Here is a 20,389-nt window from a genome sequence, read left to right on the forward strand (position 1 = left end):
CCTGCTAAAGTCGGCGCCGTTCAGTACTACACTACACGAGCCTACAGCCCAGTGCCGCCCTCGCGCCAGCCGCGCCGCTCCACCAGCGAGCGGCACTCCTCGGCCGCGCCGCCTACACAAGCCCCTGCTAAAGTCGGCGGCGATCAGTACTACACTACACGAGCCTACAGCCCAGTGCCGACACTAGTGCCGCCCTCGCGCCAGCCGCGCCGCTCCACCAGCGAGCGGCACTCCTCGGCCGCGCCGCCTACACAAGCCCCTGCTAAAGTCGGCGCCGTTCAGTACTACACTACACGAGCCTACAGCCCAGTGCCGACACTAGTGCCGCCCTCGCGCCAGCCGCGCCGCTCCACCAGCGAGCGGCACTCCTCGGCCGCGCCGCCTACACAAGCCCCTGCTAAAGTCGGCGGCGATCAGTACTACACTACACGAGCCTACAGCCCAGTGCCGACACTAGTGCCGCCCTCGCGCCAGCCGCGCCGCTCCACCAGCGAGCGGCACTCCTCGGCCGCGCCGCCTACACAAGCCCCTGCTAAAGTCGGCGCCGTTCAGTACTACACTACACGAGCCTACAGCCCAGTGCCGCCCTCGCGCCAGCCGCGCCGCTCCACCAGCGAGCGGCACTCCTCGGCCGCGCCGCCTACACAAGCCCCTGCTAAAGTCGGCGCCGGTCAGTACTACACTACACGAGCCTACAGCCCAGTGCCGACACTAGTGCCGCCCTCGCGCCAGCCGCGCCGCTCCACCAGCGAGCGGCACTCCTCGGCCGCGCCGCCTACACAAGCCCCTGCTAAAGTCGGCGCCGGTCAGTACTACACTACACGAGCCTACAGCCCAGTGCCGACACTAGTGCCGCCCTCGCGCCAGCCGCGCCGCTCCACCAGCGAGCGGCACTCCTCGGCCGCGCCGCCTACACAAGCCCCTGCTAAAGTCGGCGCCGTTCAGTACTACACTACACGAGCCTACAGCCCAGTGCCGACACTAGTGCCGCCCTCGCGCCAGCCGCGCCGCTCCACCAGCGAGCGGCATTATAGTCGGCGGCGTTCAGTACTGAACTACACGAGCCTACAGTCTAGTCTAATGTCGGCACGAGCCTAAAGTCCAGTGTCGGTACGAGCTTACACTGCGCCGCCTATACGAGCCCCTGATAAAGTCGGCGGCATTCAGTACTACACTACACGAGAATACAATCGGCGCTCATTCGGTATTAAACTACACGAGCATACATATTCCAGTGTCGACACGAGCCTGTAGTCGGCGCGGTAGGGCCCACCCTCTGTAAACTCTATGTCGCATACAGGCCAATAACGGTTCAATCCGTATTACTTTCATAATAAGGTTTTAATGATAAAACTTTCAAAATTCCAGGACTGTCAATTCGTAACATAAAACTAGCTTTTCTCAGCAAAACGTCACACATTGTAATAAACCAGTGTAAAATATGAAAATTAGAAATTTTGCTGCTGCTTATTTATACCATTTGTAAGTCACGCTACGAAAGTTGAGGCGATCAACAAGCAAGGATTTGTATCTGCATCGAGGGTATCCGCGCTGACGTCTAACGTAGTTTAATTAACAAACGCTTTTTCTTGTCTCGCTCAGTTATACCAGGAGTTATTCTCGGATAAAAGTTTGGTCGAATCGCGCCTATAAATATATTTTTACTAGCGGTCACCCGCGACTTCGTACGCGTGGATCTCGTTTTACCCCCTTAGGGGTGGAGTTTCGTAAAATCCTTTCTTAGCGGATGCCTACGTCATAACATCTACCTGCATGCCAAATTTCAGCCCGGTCCGTCCTGTGGTTTGGGCTGTGCGTTGATAGATCACTATGTCAGTCAGTCAGCCAGTCACCTTTGAGTTTATTAGATTTTGTGTTTTGTGAAAATATTGCGTCAGTGTGTGCATCGTGTTCGCCTCAACTTTCGTCGCTCGAACTACACAATGACGTAATTTGTCTGGTCATTTACCTGTGCTGTCATCGTCGGGCGGCAGGTCGTGCGCCGTGCGGAACACCGTGAAGGAGATGTCGTGCCGCAGCACGTCGAAGTCCCACGTCAGCACGCTCTGCGGGTCGCGGTTGGCCACGATCACCTCGTGCACCTAAAGAATGTACAAATTATAGCTATAGTATTTGAGATCAATTTTGATTGAATTCGTGGAGGGGGGGACAAGTTTAGCCACTTGACTGGTCGATCGGTAACCTATCGATCAAACAGTTTCGAGTTGTTCCAAAATTTTGTTTTTTTTTTGTAATGGACGCTGTACGTACACCAAAGTTTACTAAAGACGTAGGTAGCGTCTGCTTCGTATAATACGGGTAATGAGTATGTGTAAAACTCAGTCACTAGATTATATCAGCTCTTTTTCCTTATGTTTACAGTAGAATTTATAATGATTCACACTCGTTTGTTCGTTTCAGCGGAATGACTTCCACTACTATCAAAGGCCTCCAAGGATTTGCACTGTTCCAAAATATATGTTAGGTTTACCAATCACTGGAAAAATATCGTTTAAGAAAGATGCCACCCAGGCGTTGACGATGCGGTGTGTCTTGCCGCAGCGGTGCCGCTCCGTAGTTCTACATATAAATCTGAACTACAAGCCACACAGGCGTTGACGTTCGTTGCGGCACCACAACGCGCGCGTAACGCCCTTGTGGCATTTCTCTTAGCTCTATCAAAGGTTGGCAAAAGGTTACCTGTCCCTTGCCCAGGCTAACGCATCTGTAGACGCTGTCTTCACTCAGCGGGTCTCCATCGCGCTCGGTGAAGGCACCCGCCACATACAGGCTCTTGGGAACCAGTCCACCCTCGTGCACGAAGCTCTGTGGCGAGAGAATTTGGTGTTAGAAGAAGGTAGAGGAATTATTGGAATGATCCTGTGAGTACAGATAAACTATGGAAAATAAAAGAAATGAAAGTAAATAAAAAACTATACAGATCATATTGAGGAATCCAAAATGATTAAACCAATCATAGTCTTGGATTTTTAAGTTTTAAGCTATTTTTAAGTATAGAAATAGAAAACAAAAAGAAAATACTGGAATTTCTTAAGAAAAGTTAAGTGATAAACGTTTGCAGCCTAGCCATCTATGCAGGGTATGATAATAAACGTAATGCTGCGTTTACACTGCGCGGAAATTAGCCAAGTCAAGTCAAAAAAACAGTGGAGTGGGGATGAATTTTGAATGAATTTCATCCCCACTCCTCTGTTTTTTTGACGTGACTCGGCTAATTTCCGCATAGTGTAAAAGCAGCATAAGGTCGTATTAAGAAACCACACTCAAAATGTGATTCAAGCTCAAGAAAGGATTAAAGTTTGCATCTTTTTTTGAGTTATGAGTCCTGTTTTATGATACGAACCGTAGTGTCACCTAATTCTAACAAAAACACATACTAATAATGTGATGTACACGTGTGATGACTTCACAGTTACTTCTACTGTGTGAAGAAAAATGAATGACAGCAACAGTTTAGTGAACATTATATCAATGACAAGTATAGTCTGGTCTGTGAGCACGTAGAATTTCGTCCAATGACCTCAAGCTACCCATATTTATCGCTCGCGCGTAATTATGTTGCTGTTGCGCTCGCACACTCACTGCGGGCGCCCGTCGCACAGTCGCGACAGCAATATAATTACGCGCGAGCGATAAGGATGGGTAGCTTGGGGTCATTGGACAAAATTCTACGTGCTCACAGACCGGGCTTTAGTCGAGAACGAGCACAAGTACATGTGCACACAAGTATTATAAGGTCTGTCTCACGGCGTACTATATCGTAAAACTGTTGAGGGACGAACGCCGCCAGCATTACAATGTCCGTCTGCCGCGGGTATTGTAAAAGAAAATCAAAATTAAGTGTAAATAAAATGTAACTCATTCCGTATACTACGTATAATGAAACAACTAAAGTAATTAATAAAGTAAATCACAAAAAAATCATCAAGGTATTCAAAATATAACTTTAGTACTAGTTTTTGTAGTCGGTTAAAATCGAAATAAAATCCTCAAAATATTCATTAGCCAGGTTATTCAAACCGGGACATTCAGCACGGGAGTTAACAATCCATAACCAGCACAAAACAACTCATGTTTAGTTGATGTCCTTAAAATGATCAATTTATATTGAATGACATCATTTAGGTACTGTAAATATCTCAATTCATGTCTGAGATTTTAGGCGAGAACTATCAAACATTAGTGTCCAATGGATTCTTCCAAGGTCCATGCAATAATAGTCTATGAAAAATATCTTTCAATCCATGCAGAAGCTTCACCACCATGCAGGGGGTTTAGGAACGTACCTTGCATGGTCCCCCCAAGAAGTCTGGGATGAGATCCTTAGGGATGTAGTCGGTCAGCCCTCCCGGCTGGAGGTAGTCTTTGCCGCCGTAGAACAGGAACTTGCTGCGGGTGTTCTCATCTGAAATGATAATAAATACATGATTGACAAATATCAATGAAATACCTAGCTAGAATCTTAGCAAAGCTACGAGTATATTTACAACTAGATAGGACAAATGTATCATATGATGGAAAGTGCATCTAGATAACGTTTCATACCCGGAGGTTATAAAATACATACTCGCTCATCATACTTCACATCGGCAACTAGCAATACACGACCCACCTTATCAAACGACCTCATCAAGTGCTGTCAACGGTCAACAGTATAGGAAAAGCCTTGGAGCACACGTGCTCAATTATCTTCGGTCCCTAACGTGTCTCTGGGTGTCTCGCCTCCACGATATTATGTCCAGAAGTGGCATAGGTCGAGCTTCCACAAATACCACGCGCGAGACTCGTTCACCAATAAAGGTTATGACATTTGTCTACAGTACGGGTAGTTGGCCTCCACGATGGCCATCTGGATGATACGCAGTAGAGGCACAGGCATAAAAGAACAACTCTAGACAGTTTCACTCACCTATGAAGGTGCTGACAATGGTCCACAGTATAGGGAAGACTCTCGGCGCTCGTACAATGAGCACCCGTCCCATGGTCTCCGGGTGATTGGCCTCCACGACCTGGATAATACACAAAAGACCGCACACCCCAGGCCGCCATAGATGCCGCATGTTCAAGCCATCCAGGTCTACCAGCATGCACCACGACTGGACGGCGTGAAAGAACAACTGTAGACAGTCTCACTTACCTATGAAGGTGCTGACAATGGTCCACAGTATAGGGAAGACTCTCGGCGCTCGTACAATGAGCACGCGTCCCATGGTCTCCGGGTAGTTGGCCTCCACGACCTGGATGATACGGACTGGACTGGATGGCGTCAAAGGACAGTCTCACTCACCTATGAAGGTGCTGACAATGGTCCACAATATAGGGAAGACTCTCGGCTCTCGTACAATGAGCACGCGTCCCATGGTCTCCGGGTAATTGACCTCCACGACCAGTATAATGAGTAGCAGAGGCACGGGCATGAAAGAACAACTCTAGACAGTCTCACTCACCTATGAAGGTGCTGACAATCGTCCACAATATAGGGAAGACTCTCGGCGCTCGTACAATGAGCACCCGTCCCATGGTCTCTGAGTAGTTGGCCTCCACGACCTGGATGATACGGACTGGACTGGATAGCATCAAAGAACAACTCTAGACAGTCTCACTCACCTATGAAGGTGCTGACAATGGTCCACAGTATAGGGAAAACTCTCGGCGCTCGTACAATGAGCACCCGTCCCATGGTCTCTGTAGTTGGCCTCCACGACCTGGATGATACGGACTGTACTGGATGGCGTCAAAGGACAGTCTCACTCACCTATGAAGGTGCTGACAATGGTCCACAGTATAGGGAAGACTCTCGGCGCTCGTACAATGAGCACCCGTCCCATGGTCTCCGGATAATTGGCCTCCACGACCTGGATAATACGTAGCAGCGCACGCACTCCTGGCCGCCAAAGATGGCGCATGTTCAGGCCATCCAGGTCTACCAGCATGCACCACGACTGGACGGCGTGAAAGATCAATTCTAGACAGTCTCACTCACCTATGAAGGTGCTGACAATGGTCCACAGTATAGGGAAGACTCTCGACGCTCGTACAATGAGCACACGTCCCATAGTCTCCGGGTAGTTAGCCTCCACGACCTGGATGATGAGTAGCAGAGGCACGGGCTTAAAGAACAACTCTAGACAGTCTCACTCACCTATGAAGGTGCTGACAATGGTCCACAATATACGAAAGACTCTTGGCGCTCGCACAATGAGCACGCGTCCCATGGTCTCCGGGTAGTTGGTCTCCACGACCTGGATAAACGTAGGATCGCACGCACGCCTGGCCGCCATAGATGCCGCCAGCCCGTTCAGGCCATCCAGGTCTACCAGCATGCACCACGACTGGACGACGTGAAAGAACAACTCTAGACAGTCTCACTCACCTATGAAGGTGCTGACAATGGTCCACAGTATAGGGAAGACTCTCGGCGCTCGTACAATGAGCACCCGTCCCATGGTCTCCGGATAATTGGCCTCCACGACCTGGATAATACGTAGCAGCGCACGCACTCCAAGTCGCCATAGATGCCGCATGTTCAGGCCATCCAGGTCTACCAGCATGCACCACGACTGGACGACGTGAAAGAACAACTCTAGACAGTCTCACTCACCTATGAAGGTGCTGACAATGGTCCACAGTATAGGGAAGACTCTCGGCGCTCGTACAATGAGCACCCGTCCCATGGTCTCTGAGTAGTTGGCCTCCACGACCTGGATGATACGGACTGGACTGGATAGCATCAAAGAACAACTCTAGACAGTCTCACTCACCTATGAAGGTGCTGACAATCGTCCACAATATAGGGAAGACTCTCGGCGCTCGTACAATGAGCACCCGTCCCATGGTCTCCGGGTAATTGGCCTCCACGACCTGGATGATACGCAAAAGCGCCCGTACGCCTGGCCGCCAAAGATGCCGCATGTTCAGGCCATCCAGGTCTACCAGCATGCACCACGACTGGACGGCGTGCTCGGATGAGCGCGTCGCCTCTTCCAGCAGTTTTAAACCCTCTTCGCATACGTGAAGAGTCTGGAATTGATTGACACGAAATTATAAAGACTTCTAATGCTACGGACGCCACCACAGCACGGTAACAGTCGTTGCCTTTTGTTTTTCGTGGGCTTTTGTCCAGTAGTGTACGTCTTTCAGCTTAAAAGATGAGGAAGTTTATTAGGACCTTCGAATACTTGAAGGATTTGTAGCACGGAAGGTAAAAGGCTCAATAAGAGGTGCTTTTAATTGGTCTAGCTAAAGAGTAACTCACCAACTTTAAGAGGCCGTCTTCCCCGATGGATTTCAACAGTCCTTTCACGTCCATCTGGCCAAGTCTGAGAATGTACAGCGGACGTCCGTCTGCAAACAAGCACAACTTTTACATTAGCATTCTGAGCGTTTGACTACATTTCTTGAAATCAAAAAGAAGTACAGGTAGGTAGATACTGCAACTACTTCGAAATCCATCAACGATATATCTTATAGGACTTTTTATTGAGCCGGACCGAAGATAGAATACGATCGAAGTCCAAGCAACGCACAACAATGGACCAATCAAGAGGCTAAATGCGGTTTCGATTGCCCCGCTAAACTAAGTCCAGGCAACTCAAGTCTTTAGTCGTTGGAGATTAGGCACGATATTCAAAAGTCAATGGCAGTTTCTATAGTATACAATGATGACGTCATCTCACCCTTATCGTGACGAGCATCTCGCGCGCTTCCTCCATAATAACTTTCAACTCCGTTACTAGGCGTGGAGGACTTTTGCGCAAATGTAGTTGAGGACTATAAAGTGATGACGTCATTTCACCCTTGTCGTGATGATGCCAGCCTCCGGGGAAGTACTGCCAATTAGTGTCTCGTACTGTGGTCCACCTGGTGCTTCTTGCGCCAGAGGAGCGACTGGGAGAGCATCTCGCGTGCTTTCTCCATAAACAACCTTCAACTCCGTTACCAGGTGTTGACGACTTGCGCAAATGTAGTTGCGGACTATAAAGTTGTTATGAATATTAAGTTTTGTAAGGTATTCACATAAAAGTAATGTGACACAATATATTGTTTAAAGTGGGTATCCACATTTCTGTTTGTCCAGTGCTCTCGCCAGTCGAATAATAAACGCAGTATAGAACGCACGACGGGTCTTTTATATATCAGTGGCGAACGAGGACGGTAAAAAAATATGGCGGTTAAGTTCGGTGAATTTAACATGGACACAGGAAACTGGACTTCATATTGTGAACGATTAGAAATGCATTTTGTGGCGAATGGCATCGCGGCGGGAAATAGATTGCCGACATTAATATCCATTATTGGTGAATCGGCATACGAATTGATGGTGAATTTGTGTAGTCCGAGAAAACCGTTCGAAATGAAATATGATGACGTAGTGAAGCTTATGTCGGAACATTTGCAGCCAAAGACATCTATACTGGCTGCGAGATATGTGTTTAGGCAGCGATTTCAACATAACGGTGAGACAATCACTCAATACGTGGCTGAGTTGAAACGATTGTCACGGTCGTGCGACTTCAAGGACAGACTAGACGAAAACCTAAGGGACCAGTTCGTGTGTGGGCTACGTAATGATACTATACGACAGAGACTTTTCGCAGAAGAAAATTTGGATTGGGCAAATGCAAATAAATTAGCCAATATTATCGAGTCAGCGGCCCGGGATGCATCGGTAGTGGATACGGCGGAGGTAACTACCTACAACAGCGCGGGAGACCGCTTTACAGCGACGTCAGCAGCGCGGGGACGGCGTTCCAGCATAGCCGGCTCGAATGAAACAGAGGACGTACATCGGCTTTTTAGTGAGATGGACCGTATGAAAGTGACGGGGTGCTTCGCCTGTGGCGTCGGAGGACATTACTGGAACGAATGCCGCTATCGTACTTTTGAGTGCAGTCGGTGCAGAAAAATAGGCCATCTGAGAAGAGTATGTCCACTTGGAAAGAAACCTCAGGACGGAAACAAGGTTCGAGGGGGGCCGGTGCGTGGTGGCATGCGCGGTGGCGGAGCGGCGAGCGCCAGCGGGCGCGGGCGGCGCGGCGCCGGGTGGCGGGCGGCGCCGGGCGGCGGTGGCGGCGCGCGCGCGCACTACGTGCGGGAGGACGACGAGGGCCAGGAGGGCCAGCACGGCGAGCAACAGGAGGAGGAGGAGCCCATGTACTTAATGTCACTTGGGAACTACAAGCCGGTAAACATTAAAATTTGTGTACAAAATAAATTAATTAATATGGAAGTAGACACAGGTTCGGCATTATCATGTATTAGCGATAAAGAATATAGACAAAATTTCACTAATTTCACGTTAAAAGAATGTAATTTAACTTTAAAATTTTACAATGGTTTAAAAGCGAAACCCCTAGGGGTTTTTGAAGTGAATGTTACCTACGGCAAAGTAACAAAATTATTAGATCTTTATGTAATTCAGAACGGCGCAACAAATTTATTAGGTCGCCAGTGGTTAGCAGAGTTAAACATACCTATACCAAAAATATCAATTTCCACCGAAACAACTTTTAATAACATTGAAAATGTAGATAGTGATAAAATAATAAAGGATATGTTTTGTAGGTACAAGGAGCTATTTAATGAAGAGCTAGGGAAGTTCTCCGGTGGGCGGGCCCGGCTCCGCGTAGGCGCGGGCGCGCGGCCCGTATTCTGCCGCGCGCGCCCGCTGCCGTACGCGCTGCGCGAGCGCGTGGACGCCGAGCTGGACGCCATGCTGCGCGCCGGCATCATCGAGCCCGTCGACCACTCCGACTGGGCCACGCCACTGGTGATTGTGCATAAGCCTGATGGATCGCTTCGCCTATGCGCCGATTATAAGGTCACATTGAATCAAGCCCTGCTCGTTGACAAATTTCCTGTTCCAAAGATAGAGGATGTATTTTCTAAAATTAGCGGTAGTCAATATTTTTCGAAATTAGATTTATCGCAAGCTTACAACCAGGTGCTTTTAGATGATGAGTCAACTCAGTTAACTGTGATAAATACACATCGAGGACTTTTTAAATATAATAGATTAGTCTATGGTCTAGCTTCCAGTCCGGGAATTTTTCAAAGATTGATGAATGAATTGTTAAAAAACGTACCTAATGTTAGCTATTTTTTAGACGATATTTTAATCAGTACACCTACCCTTGAGCAAAATATAAAAACGGTAAATATTGTTTTAGAAATTTTGCAAAAATATGGTTTAAAAATTAAAAAGCAAAAATGTTCTTTTTTTTCAAATGAGGTGAAATATTTAGGGTTTGTGATAGATAAAGTGGGAATAAGGGTAGATCCAGAGAAAATAAAACCAATAACATCAATGACACCCCCAAATAATGTCAGTGAGTTAAGATCATTTATAGGAATGATCAATTTTTATGGGAAATTTATTAAAAACTTGAGTGAACAGCTAGCCCCTTTGTATAGTTTATTAAAAAAACACTCTAGATGGACTTGGGGTCCAAGTCAGCAAAGGGCATTCAATAAGGTTAAAGAATTGCTAAAAGGGGCGCAAGTGCTTGCATATTATGACATAATCAGGCCGCTGGTGCTGACGTGCGACGCGAGCCCGCACGGGCTGGGCGCGGTGCTGGCGCAGCGGGACGCGGCCGGCGCCGAGCGCGTCATAGCCTACGCTTCGCGCGCGCTCACGCCGCCAGAAATCAATTATAGCCAGATACATAAAGAAGCTTTAGCCATAATCTTTTCGGTAAAAAAATTTCACCAGTATTTATATGGTCGCCATTTTACATTAAAAACTGACCATAAACCATTAGTAAGTATATTCGGACCGGGGGCAGGAATACCAAATATGACAGCCAGTCGTTTACAACGCTGGGCACTAATATTATCAGCCTACAATTTTACGATAGAATACATAAAGTCGGACGACAACACGGCTGATGCATTATCTCGATTGATATCTACATATAAGGATAACTCAGGTAAAAACGAAGAGTATCCAGAGCAAACTTACCTTCATTTTGCATCTGAAGCCCTTTTACTTGATTATAATATTATTCGTAAGGAAACGCAAAAAGATCATATTCTAAGTAGGGTGTTAAGCTATATTCGTGATGGTTGGCCACATGAAGTCGATATAAAGGAATTAAAACCGTATTACAATCGTAGGTCGGAATTATATTGCGAATTAGACTGCATTATGTGGGGTCACCGGGTGGTCATACCGGAAAGTTGTCAAAATAAAGTATTGCGCGAACTTCACGATTCTCACATGGGGGTGGTAAAAACTAAGAGCTTGGCTAGGAGTTATGTGTGGTGGCCGGGAGTGGACGAGGCAGTGGAGGCGCGGTGCCGCGCGTGCGAGGTGTGCGCGGCGCTGGCGAGCGCCCCGCCGGCGCACGAGCCGCGCGCGTGGCCGTGGCCGCCGCGGCCTTGGTCACGAATCCACGTTGATTTTCTGGGACCTATTCATGGCGTTAAGTACTTAGTCATAATAGATTCGACCACCAAGTGGATAGAGATTTTTAAAATGACAACCACTACCGCAAAAATGGTTATAAATAAATTTAGAGAAGTATTTGCACGTTTTGGCCTGCCTAAACAAATAATCAGCGATAACGGTCCACCTTTCTCGAGTGATGAAATGAATGATTTTTATAAATGTAACGGTATAGAATCAATATTTACAGCCCCATATCATCCTGCTTCAAATGGTGCGGCAGAAAATGCAGTAAAGATTTGTAAAAGGGTTATTAAGAAAGCTTTGGTCCAACAAGTAGATGTAGATATAGCTTTGAATAGGTTCTTATTGATCTATAGAAATACCAGTCACAGTACCACGGGAGAAAGTCCCGCTCAACTTCTTTTCGGACGTTCATTGCGAACTAGACTTGATTGTATAAAACCAGATCGGGAAAAGAAAATTGATAATTTACAACGAAAGCAAGGAAGTATGGCTGGTGGTAGGTTACGTTCGTTTGAGGAAGGGAAAGACGTGTGGTATAGAAATTTTGGAACAGGAACTAGGTGGGAAAAGGGTACAGTTGTAAAAAAAGTTAGGTGACACCGATTACCACATACGTTCGTTAGATGGGCAAATCGTACATCGTCATGTTGACCAATTAAAAAGGCGTGAGCTAAAGATAGACTCAACTCAAGAGCGAATGGGCGAGCAATTATCAGGGAAAACAGTGGCTGGGGCTAGATCGGAGAGTTCGGGGCTCGATGGTTTCGGCGCGGAAGAACCGCGGCCTCTCGCGAGCTCAGTGTGCGTCGCCGTGCCCGCCGCGGCTGCCCCCGCCGGCGATGGCGGTGCCGCCGCGGACGCGGGGGGCGCGGGGGCGCGCGCGGGCCCGCGGGAGGCGGCGCCGGCGAGCCCGGGACCGCCACACCGGGAATGTAGGATACGTAGACCACCAGTTCGATATGGTTTTGAAATTGATTAGTTAGTATCATTCTTATCTTTGCGGTGTAGGTTAACCACACGATCAGTAAAAAAAAATAATAATTTAGTATTTGTCTAATTTGTGTAAAATTGATTTGTTATTTGTAGTAAGTAACTTAGATATAAGTGAATAAATACATTTTGTTTATAATGTATCGAAAATACGTCCTACCTACCTAGCTAGTATAATATAATATACTTAGATAATATTTTTGTGTATGTATCTTTAAATAAGGGTGGAGATGTTATGAATATTAAGTTTTGTAAGGTATTCACATAAAAGTAATGTGACACAATATATTGTTTAAAGTGGGTATCCACATTTCTGTTTGTCCAGTGCTCTCGCCAGTCGAATAATAAACGCAGTATAGAACGCACGACGGGTCTTTTATATATCAAAAGTAAAATGATGACGTCATCTCACCTTTGTCGTGATGATGCCAGCCTCCAGGGAAGTACTGCTTCACGACGTCTGGGGTCTCGTACTCCGAGAGGATGCGGTCCACCTGGTGCTTCTTGCGCCAGAGGAGTGACTGAGAAAGCATCTCGCGCGCCTTCTCCACGTTGAAGTCTCGCGCGCGTAGGAAACGGAGTAGCGTCGTGTCGCTTGGCACCTGGAAGAAGTGGTTTAGAGGTCAACGTAACTTATATGACCGGTATAATAATAACATATGAAAGCTTCTAAGAACAGCAGGACTAAATATGTAACTTCGAAACGCTGTTTATGTAGATTCAGGTCTTATATCTCTCACCATCGCTCATGCTAGCATCTCGCTTTACGTGAGAAGGATGGCAACGTTCGAAACTTCGGATAACGTTTTTCGGAGAAACTCCGCAACAAACACAATATTACAAGAATTCTAACCTTCGTTTCCAAAACTCCAAAGGATCTCTAACTTTAATCAAGAGGCAATGAAATCCAACCAGTGGTAATCAAAGATGAGCAGGAGTTTTTTATTTGAAGTATGTACAGCATTTCACAGAGTAAATGGAATAGCTACTTATGTCAAGAGTTTATCCTCTACTGGCATGCGGACTTAGGTATGCTGTAAGAACTTGCTTCGAAGGTTGCAATTGGCTGTTCAGGTTTCCAGGAAGAAAAAGATGAATAAAAAGTAGCATTTCTTATAAACGTATTCTTGCATTACCTTCCCTTTCTGCAAGTCCGCGATCCACTTCCTAAGCTGCAGCAGGCGCGACTCCTGCACCGGCGTCAGCTCGCCCAGGTACCGCTTGATGTACTCGCTGTCCAGGGTAAACTGGTCTGGAAGAGGACACCACTTGTTAGTTGGATACCTTTTGCATGGTGGATATTGGGTTTAATCAGGAGAGGTCTTGAAAGAAATAAAAAATGAAGAAGTGGTTCTTACATGGATCATACTTGATATTCTTACACTTCAACAATGTGCACTTTTACTCCAATAACCGAGTTTTAAAGTCGTTAATATACTCTGAAAATAAGCTTTTGTTAAGCGCTTGTCCCGGCATAACTTTACTCTACCATTGCTCCGGGTCAAAGGGCCAGTGATGAGAAGCAGCGCTAGAAACGCATTCAGTTTAAAAGGTTTTATTCAATGTTTGTGTAACCGAATGTGGGCAATACTTAGTCTAGTCAGATTATCTTTTGTAAGTTTAAAGGTACATCATAGTATTTTAATGAGCAATGGTCACTTTCCATCAGGGTACGATTGAAATCACACGCGATACGCGAACATGTTCATACCTAAGCACGACGTAACTAACAAAATATCCAACTGCAATTGAAAGTATTATGTAGGTAAGTACCTATGTTGAATTTAACGGTAGATTCTTTTTAAGCTACTAATTCAATAATTCCTTTACCCGTTTCTTAATACTCAATGCAGCTCGGATTTAATTTAATTACGATGAAAACGCAATTAAGAACTACGCCCACACTGCTTCATATCTTTTACATTCGTTTATTTGCTATACCAGTCAAAACATTATTTTACAATAAATTACTGTTTGCGTAAGTATTACTTCAGTCTGCATTCTTTTGGCCATAATATGAAGTAATGAGTGTGTACATAACTCACTTTCGTTAGTGTTAAAAAATTTAAACTGCTACTTATTTCATTTTAGAGTATAACGCGATTGTTTACAGACAGACCTAATTATTTCCTGTTTTAGTGCTTCAGCAATCTTTCATTCCATCCACCCTTACTGAGTAAGGAATTAAGGACGTTACAATAACCATATACATAACCAGTTCTAAACATTCTTATTTAATAATCTTATTATGTCCCATAAATCATAATGACACGAGCGTTAAGTGATACTTATAATTTCTATTTCCCAGACTCGCCGCAAATGCAATGCAACTTAAGGAAGTTACAAGAGATCAAATAATCACTTGTTGCAAGTGATGTACAGTGAGGCACATAATATGTATTGACTAATGCATTGAGCAATATGAATGAACGAAAAATTATTAAAAAAAATATCCATAAAAATGTCCTCTTTCAGATCGGATACTTGTAGGTACTTGTCGTCATGCGCGTATATAGGGAAGGCCGGGGACCCCAAACTGGTCTAAAATCTTGGAAATATAAAAGCTACAGGGTCATTCCATGACAAATGTTACCGAGGGTGAAAAACTAAATATGTTCTTTCCGCATTAAATCTGATGAATTTTGAAAGTAAACATTCCAAATTGTAATGTGCAACAAAAAAAATCTGAAAGAAACAAGTAATTTTTAAGTTATTAGTCTTCAAAGTCTATACTTAAGTCAACTGTCTGAATGATCATTTTCTCTCTAATTATTGGTAATACGATTTAAAAAAAACTATCAATCTGTGAAACGTTTTGCCACTATATGATTCGAGGGTATTTATCATAGTATTGGTAGATAGCGTCATAGTCCCAAAAAATTGATAATCATCAAGTTTTAAGTGTGTTTTCTTGTTACTTCGGCGATGTAACACCCGAAACAGAAAAACAGGTATTTGTTTTATTATTGTACTTTACACATGGATTAGGGTAACAATATTTGGTAAAAGTAAGGTCATGGTAGTAATGATTTCAAATACTAACTAATATCTGAGCATGATACTAATTTAGTATGTTTCTTTCTTGATTAAAAACTGTAACACCCGAAACGTTTCGGGTATTACATTTTTATTTATATGTCGATAATGTGTGTATATTGCTTGGAGAAGTGAAAAAGTATTACTGTGAGGGTCCTTTGACCTCCCACTAGCGCTGGCATCGGAAAAGGAGTCATATTTCTCAATTTAAGACTTTTTTGAAATGTCGACTTAACACTAAAATTAAGGTATTGCTAAAAAGTGTCGATGTTTGACATTTCCAATAAATATCGTAATTAGAAATTAAAGTAATGCTATTTCAAGCCAAAAACAATAGAAAAAGTTATATTCTGAGGAAAAATTAAACTTGAACTTTGCATATTTTTTAAAAAAAGCTGCTTCGTAATTTCAAACCAGAATTCGCTCTATTTGTGTTTATTTGTTGTACTCCTTATTTTGTAGTACCTAGAGACTAATAAAACACTGATTTTATCGATAAAACTCGTTGAATTTTCGTACTCGTAACACCCGAAACAGAACCATTGTAACACCCGAAACAAAGAAAAAATTTATAAAAAAATAGTAAAACGTTTTATTTAACAGTGATTGTATGTTACATAGTTTGTAAATTTCATACTTTAGAAGTCCTGTAAGTTTTTGGTATAATTCCTTAAGAAAATTCGCTAAATTTCGAGTAAATGCAGCAACAGTCAGAACATAGAGGCAAAATCTCGTAACGCCCGAAACGCACACTTTTCGACTCATATTTTCGTTATCCTACATTCTAAGCTGTACAAACTTTATTATTTAGATAAAACAACTAAAAACGGACAGATTAAGGCACTAACATTATTAAAATACTATTTCAAAATACATGAAATTGTTGAATATGTGTGTACGAACGTAACACCCGAAACGATGGAATGACCCTACATGAAAAATAACCCTATATACCTACGCCAATACTTGTCGCAAGCAAAACATCAATAACACTCGATCAATACTTGTTCCTAGATAAAACAAAGGCAATGAACAACGCGTTGCAGCAGACTGTACATTTATCTGCGAGCCGAGGTGCACGTGATGCGTCGAGTGTGTTAACACGTGCTTGGTCACTAGCGCGCTGTGCTCGGCCACTCATTCAATTAATTACGCGGGTGATTAGCCGCGAATGCCGCGATCGGTTCATGATCCACGCGGATCATGATAAAACTTGGTATTAGTACTCCACTAGCTTCCATTGCAAGTGCTTTTCAATAAAAAAAAAGAAAAAAACCAGTTGCAATATGAGGAGTAAAGAAGAGCCTTTATGGTCAATGCATGAAGTCACTTATCACAACTAGATGTAACTTTACACAAAATGCTGTTTATTTATGCATCGCAAGAATAATGTTGTGGCACTATCTATTTAACTATCTGTGATATCAAATCAAGCTAAAATCAGACTCATCAAGTAAATTACTTTTTTTACCTGTTGCCTAACTTGTTTTTAGTACACACTGTAAAGCTCTGGATTTTCTAAATAAATGAAAAAAAAACAAGAATGATGCATGTGGAAAAAAAATACGATTTTCGTAAGCAGAGACTTGTTGTGGTAGTGTATTTTCCAAACGCTTGTTTTCCATTGTTTTTCTGAATAACAGTCAGACAAAAGTTACTAATCAGTATGCAAAATAAAATCAGATAATCGTATTATATTATACCTACAACCGATATAATTTCCTGGCGTGCTGGGTTTAATTATGTTTGATAGAGTTCTAAGAACCGTCACGTTCTCAGCTGGAAGATGATTAACTCCGCGCCGGGTAATTAATCTGCTCTAATATTATAAAGGCTAAGTTGTTTGTATTAAAATTAACACATTTGCATAATAATATCTAGAATAACCTACTCTAAAGATTTCATGCTAGTGCCATATCCTACATCTTAAACAAAGCACCAGTATGTATTTCTATGACGACCGCATATACGTGCGAATCTGCTTACTTTTTTTTTGTTTTTTATGCGACAGGAGGCAAACGAGCAGACGGATCACCTGATGGTAAGTGATTACCGTCGCCCATAGACACCCGCAGACCCAGGGGCGTTACAGGTGCGTTGCCGGCCTTTAAGGTAAAGATACGCTCTCCTCTTGAAAGCTTGCAGGTCGTATCCGTCCGGAAACACCGCAGACGACAGTCCATTCCACAGTTTTCCATACTTATTGTATAGCTAAGTAGTTATGTGGTTTTATCCCGAAATACGAAAGATGATTCTGATAGTGCTAATTGGCCAATCAGCTGTTACAATTTGTATGAGAACTCCTAAGATATTTTGATATTGGTATCATACAAAAGGTACTAATTAATAGAGCACCAGAATCACCATCATCAACGTTTCGGGTCGCACAGGGTTAATTAGCGCGGTTAATGGTCTTCGAGCGCTTTACATTTATTAATTTATATGTAACCTTTCATTAAAAGCAGTTCATGTTTTGTTTAACGAACCAAAAATACCGAGAATGCCAGCAATTGTTCGCTAATGAATATATGATCAGTAAAACAAAGGTTACAGGCCGGAGGGCAGTCGGCAGGAGGGCCTTTTATTAATCTGCTTGTTTAGTAATTCCACTTTGTTTGAGTAACGAAAATGTACTGGAAAGGTCTTTTGTTTTCAATGTACGTCATTTGTCGTGTACAGGATTACTGTAAGTTTCGTGTATGTTAAATAACGGTGTGTTTGGCCTAGATAATTCGGCAATTACAACAATATGCGCGACGGCGCGTCAAGCAAAATACTGGTTGTATTAGTGTTATTTTGCAATAAAAGTGTATAATTTGATGTGTTGTTGACTGTACCGTAGATGTGAAATAGTAAACTAGAGCAAAAAACGATTAAAAACAAAGAAAGAAAACCAGTCATTATTAATTACTCGGTTACAAGATATAACATCTCATTAAATAAGACACTTCGACACGTGAAAATAATTAAGTTTTCAGGTATCTACTGCTTAGAAATACACTGAAAAATCCACAATCCCCTTTAAAAATAGTTTGTAAAATACATCTCTACTATTTTTTTTTTTATTCTCAGTCAGCAAAAACTCTATTTCTTTACTTAACTAAACTCTATTTAAACCCGCGCCCCACTTCATCAGTGATTTCCCTAACTAAGCGATTTATTTCCCACATCCCGCTCCCGGGCAGGTCACGGTCATCCCTCACCCCCTCATAGGGAGATGGGGGTACACCTGTGCCGGGATAAGCGATAGGTTTAACGGGAAAACTTTAGGAAAACTGCTACACAGGTGTGAGAACAAAATGTTTAGAATGCATTCCGGATCTTGGATTTGGAAGCGTGTAAGATGTTTGGAGCGATTTATGGGATTTCCATCTTATAGGCAAAGTTTAAGTTAAACTTTGTGAAATTGTTCCTAGTATTTTAAAGGAGTCTTCCAGTGACTTCGCTGGATTGAATTCTTAAATATTTATTTTTCCTTCCAGTAACCGACTTGGCCCATGGACCAAGCTAAAAGTGGGTTAAGTCGCTGGAAGACTCTTTTAAAAGAACTCATCTTGATAAGTCAAACTGGAACTAGGAATCTAATGCCATTGGCCATTGCTTCGTTTGAGTCATTCCAGAGGCCGCCACATGTCCAGTCTAACACCGAGGTTCTGAACTTAGGAAGAACTGCGTTAAATCACAATAATAAAGAAATTGTCTCTATAGTCTAGTGGTAACACTACCTGTTTAGACTCAAGGATTCCGTGTTCGATTCCCAGCGGGGGCAGATTTTTCCGTTCGGTTTGGTTGGTGGTAGGGCTTCTTCTGAGTCCGCCTGGCTATCTACCACCATCTGGCCTAAGTCTGTCGCCATAACAACAACGACACTTGGAGGTAAGATAGCCAGTAACTTTTATGGTTGAGGATTTCGGGTGAAGCTTGCAGAGATGCAGAACAAGAGCTTCCTCGTTGTGAAAAATATAAAAAAACCCGCGACTCAAATGTGTTGCACTGTACTGTTGATGAGAAGCATTCTTGTTTAGAATCCTATTGCCCCTAATGTTAAACTTAATTATAATAGTTACCTACTCTGTCTGAGTCAGGCAGGTCATCGCTCTTTGGTGTTTATTCAAACAAATTCATGCAAACAGTATTCAGTAATCTTCATCTCATTATGTAAAATCTTAAATCTTTATTATTATAGTTCGCTACCTACTGTTATTTATAATGACGAACGAACCTCCAAATTGTTGCGTGCAAGAAGTAAGTAGGTATAATAAACTTATGTTACGATTTATAACTCTAGTCACACACTAGGTTATGTTAATAGGTAGTTACTTAATTCTTCCACGCTGTTATTGCGTTGAAAAATGTTCATAAAATGCTGCAAAATTGATATAAGAATAAATTGTATATTCATACTCATGAAACCCTAATCAGTGCGAGCTGTGATAGAAAGTAATATTAAATTGCAGAATACAAGACAGATACTTATCAAGACACAACTAGGAGTTCAACTTCGTCATTATGTTAAGCCAGTACAAGTATAACAGTGTGGTTCCCAACCAACTCCAACTCAACCAATGGGCCATGTAGAAGTCGTAGGCTTGAACCATCTTCACTGTCCATAAATAAATAACTGTGCTTTGGAGACACTTATTCGCGCTCAAATTGAGCTATATCAGACATAAAGTGTTATATTGCTGAATAAGGGTTCCTTGTCAGGACTACGGAACCCTAAAAAGGACGTTAAAGAAATATCAATCATCTCATTGTTCAATAGAGCCTTGAAAATTTGTCCCTTATCTTTCAGAACTTCTAGGCATAAACTACAAAGACGTTCCATTATATCTTTATTATATTACAGCTTAAGAGTATATCACCCGCCGCGAAGGCCTCGGTCTACTAAGTATCTGTAAGTAACCTAATTGTCCCCCGGGCTAA

At 43.5% G+C, this 20,389-nt stretch overlaps 1 protein-coding gene across 1 annotated transcript; it reads right to left on the bottom strand.

Moving 5' to 3' along the window:
* Positions 1-827: 827 nt before the first annotated feature.
* LOC135075474 (protein real-time) lies at positions 828-20,061 on the bottom strand. Its single transcript, XM_063969913.1, has 16 exons — positions 20,022-20,061; positions 13,564-13,679; positions 12,840-13,029; positions 7,277-7,365; positions 6,783-7,041; positions 6,678-6,736; positions 6,450-6,581; positions 6,219-6,353; positions 6,005-6,131; positions 5,777-5,905; positions 5,214-5,272; positions 4,931-5,117; positions 4,308-4,426; positions 2,701-2,826; positions 1,970-2,102; positions 828-910 (listed from the first exon to the last, which is right to left on the bottom strand). Exons 1-16 carry the CDS (start codon positions 20,059-20,061, stop codon positions 828-830), a joined length of 1,983 nt encoding a protein of 660 aa, XP_063825983.1.
* Between the last annotated feature and the right edge of the window lie 328 nt (positions 20,062-20,389).

The sequence above is a fragment of the Ostrinia nubilalis genome, chromosome 10 (genome assembly GCF_963855985.1).
Source record: "Ostrinia nubilalis chromosome 10, ilOstNubi1.1, whole genome shotgun sequence".
Lineage (NCBI taxonomy): Eukaryota > Metazoa > Arthropoda > Insecta > Lepidoptera > Crambidae > Ostrinia > Ostrinia nubilalis.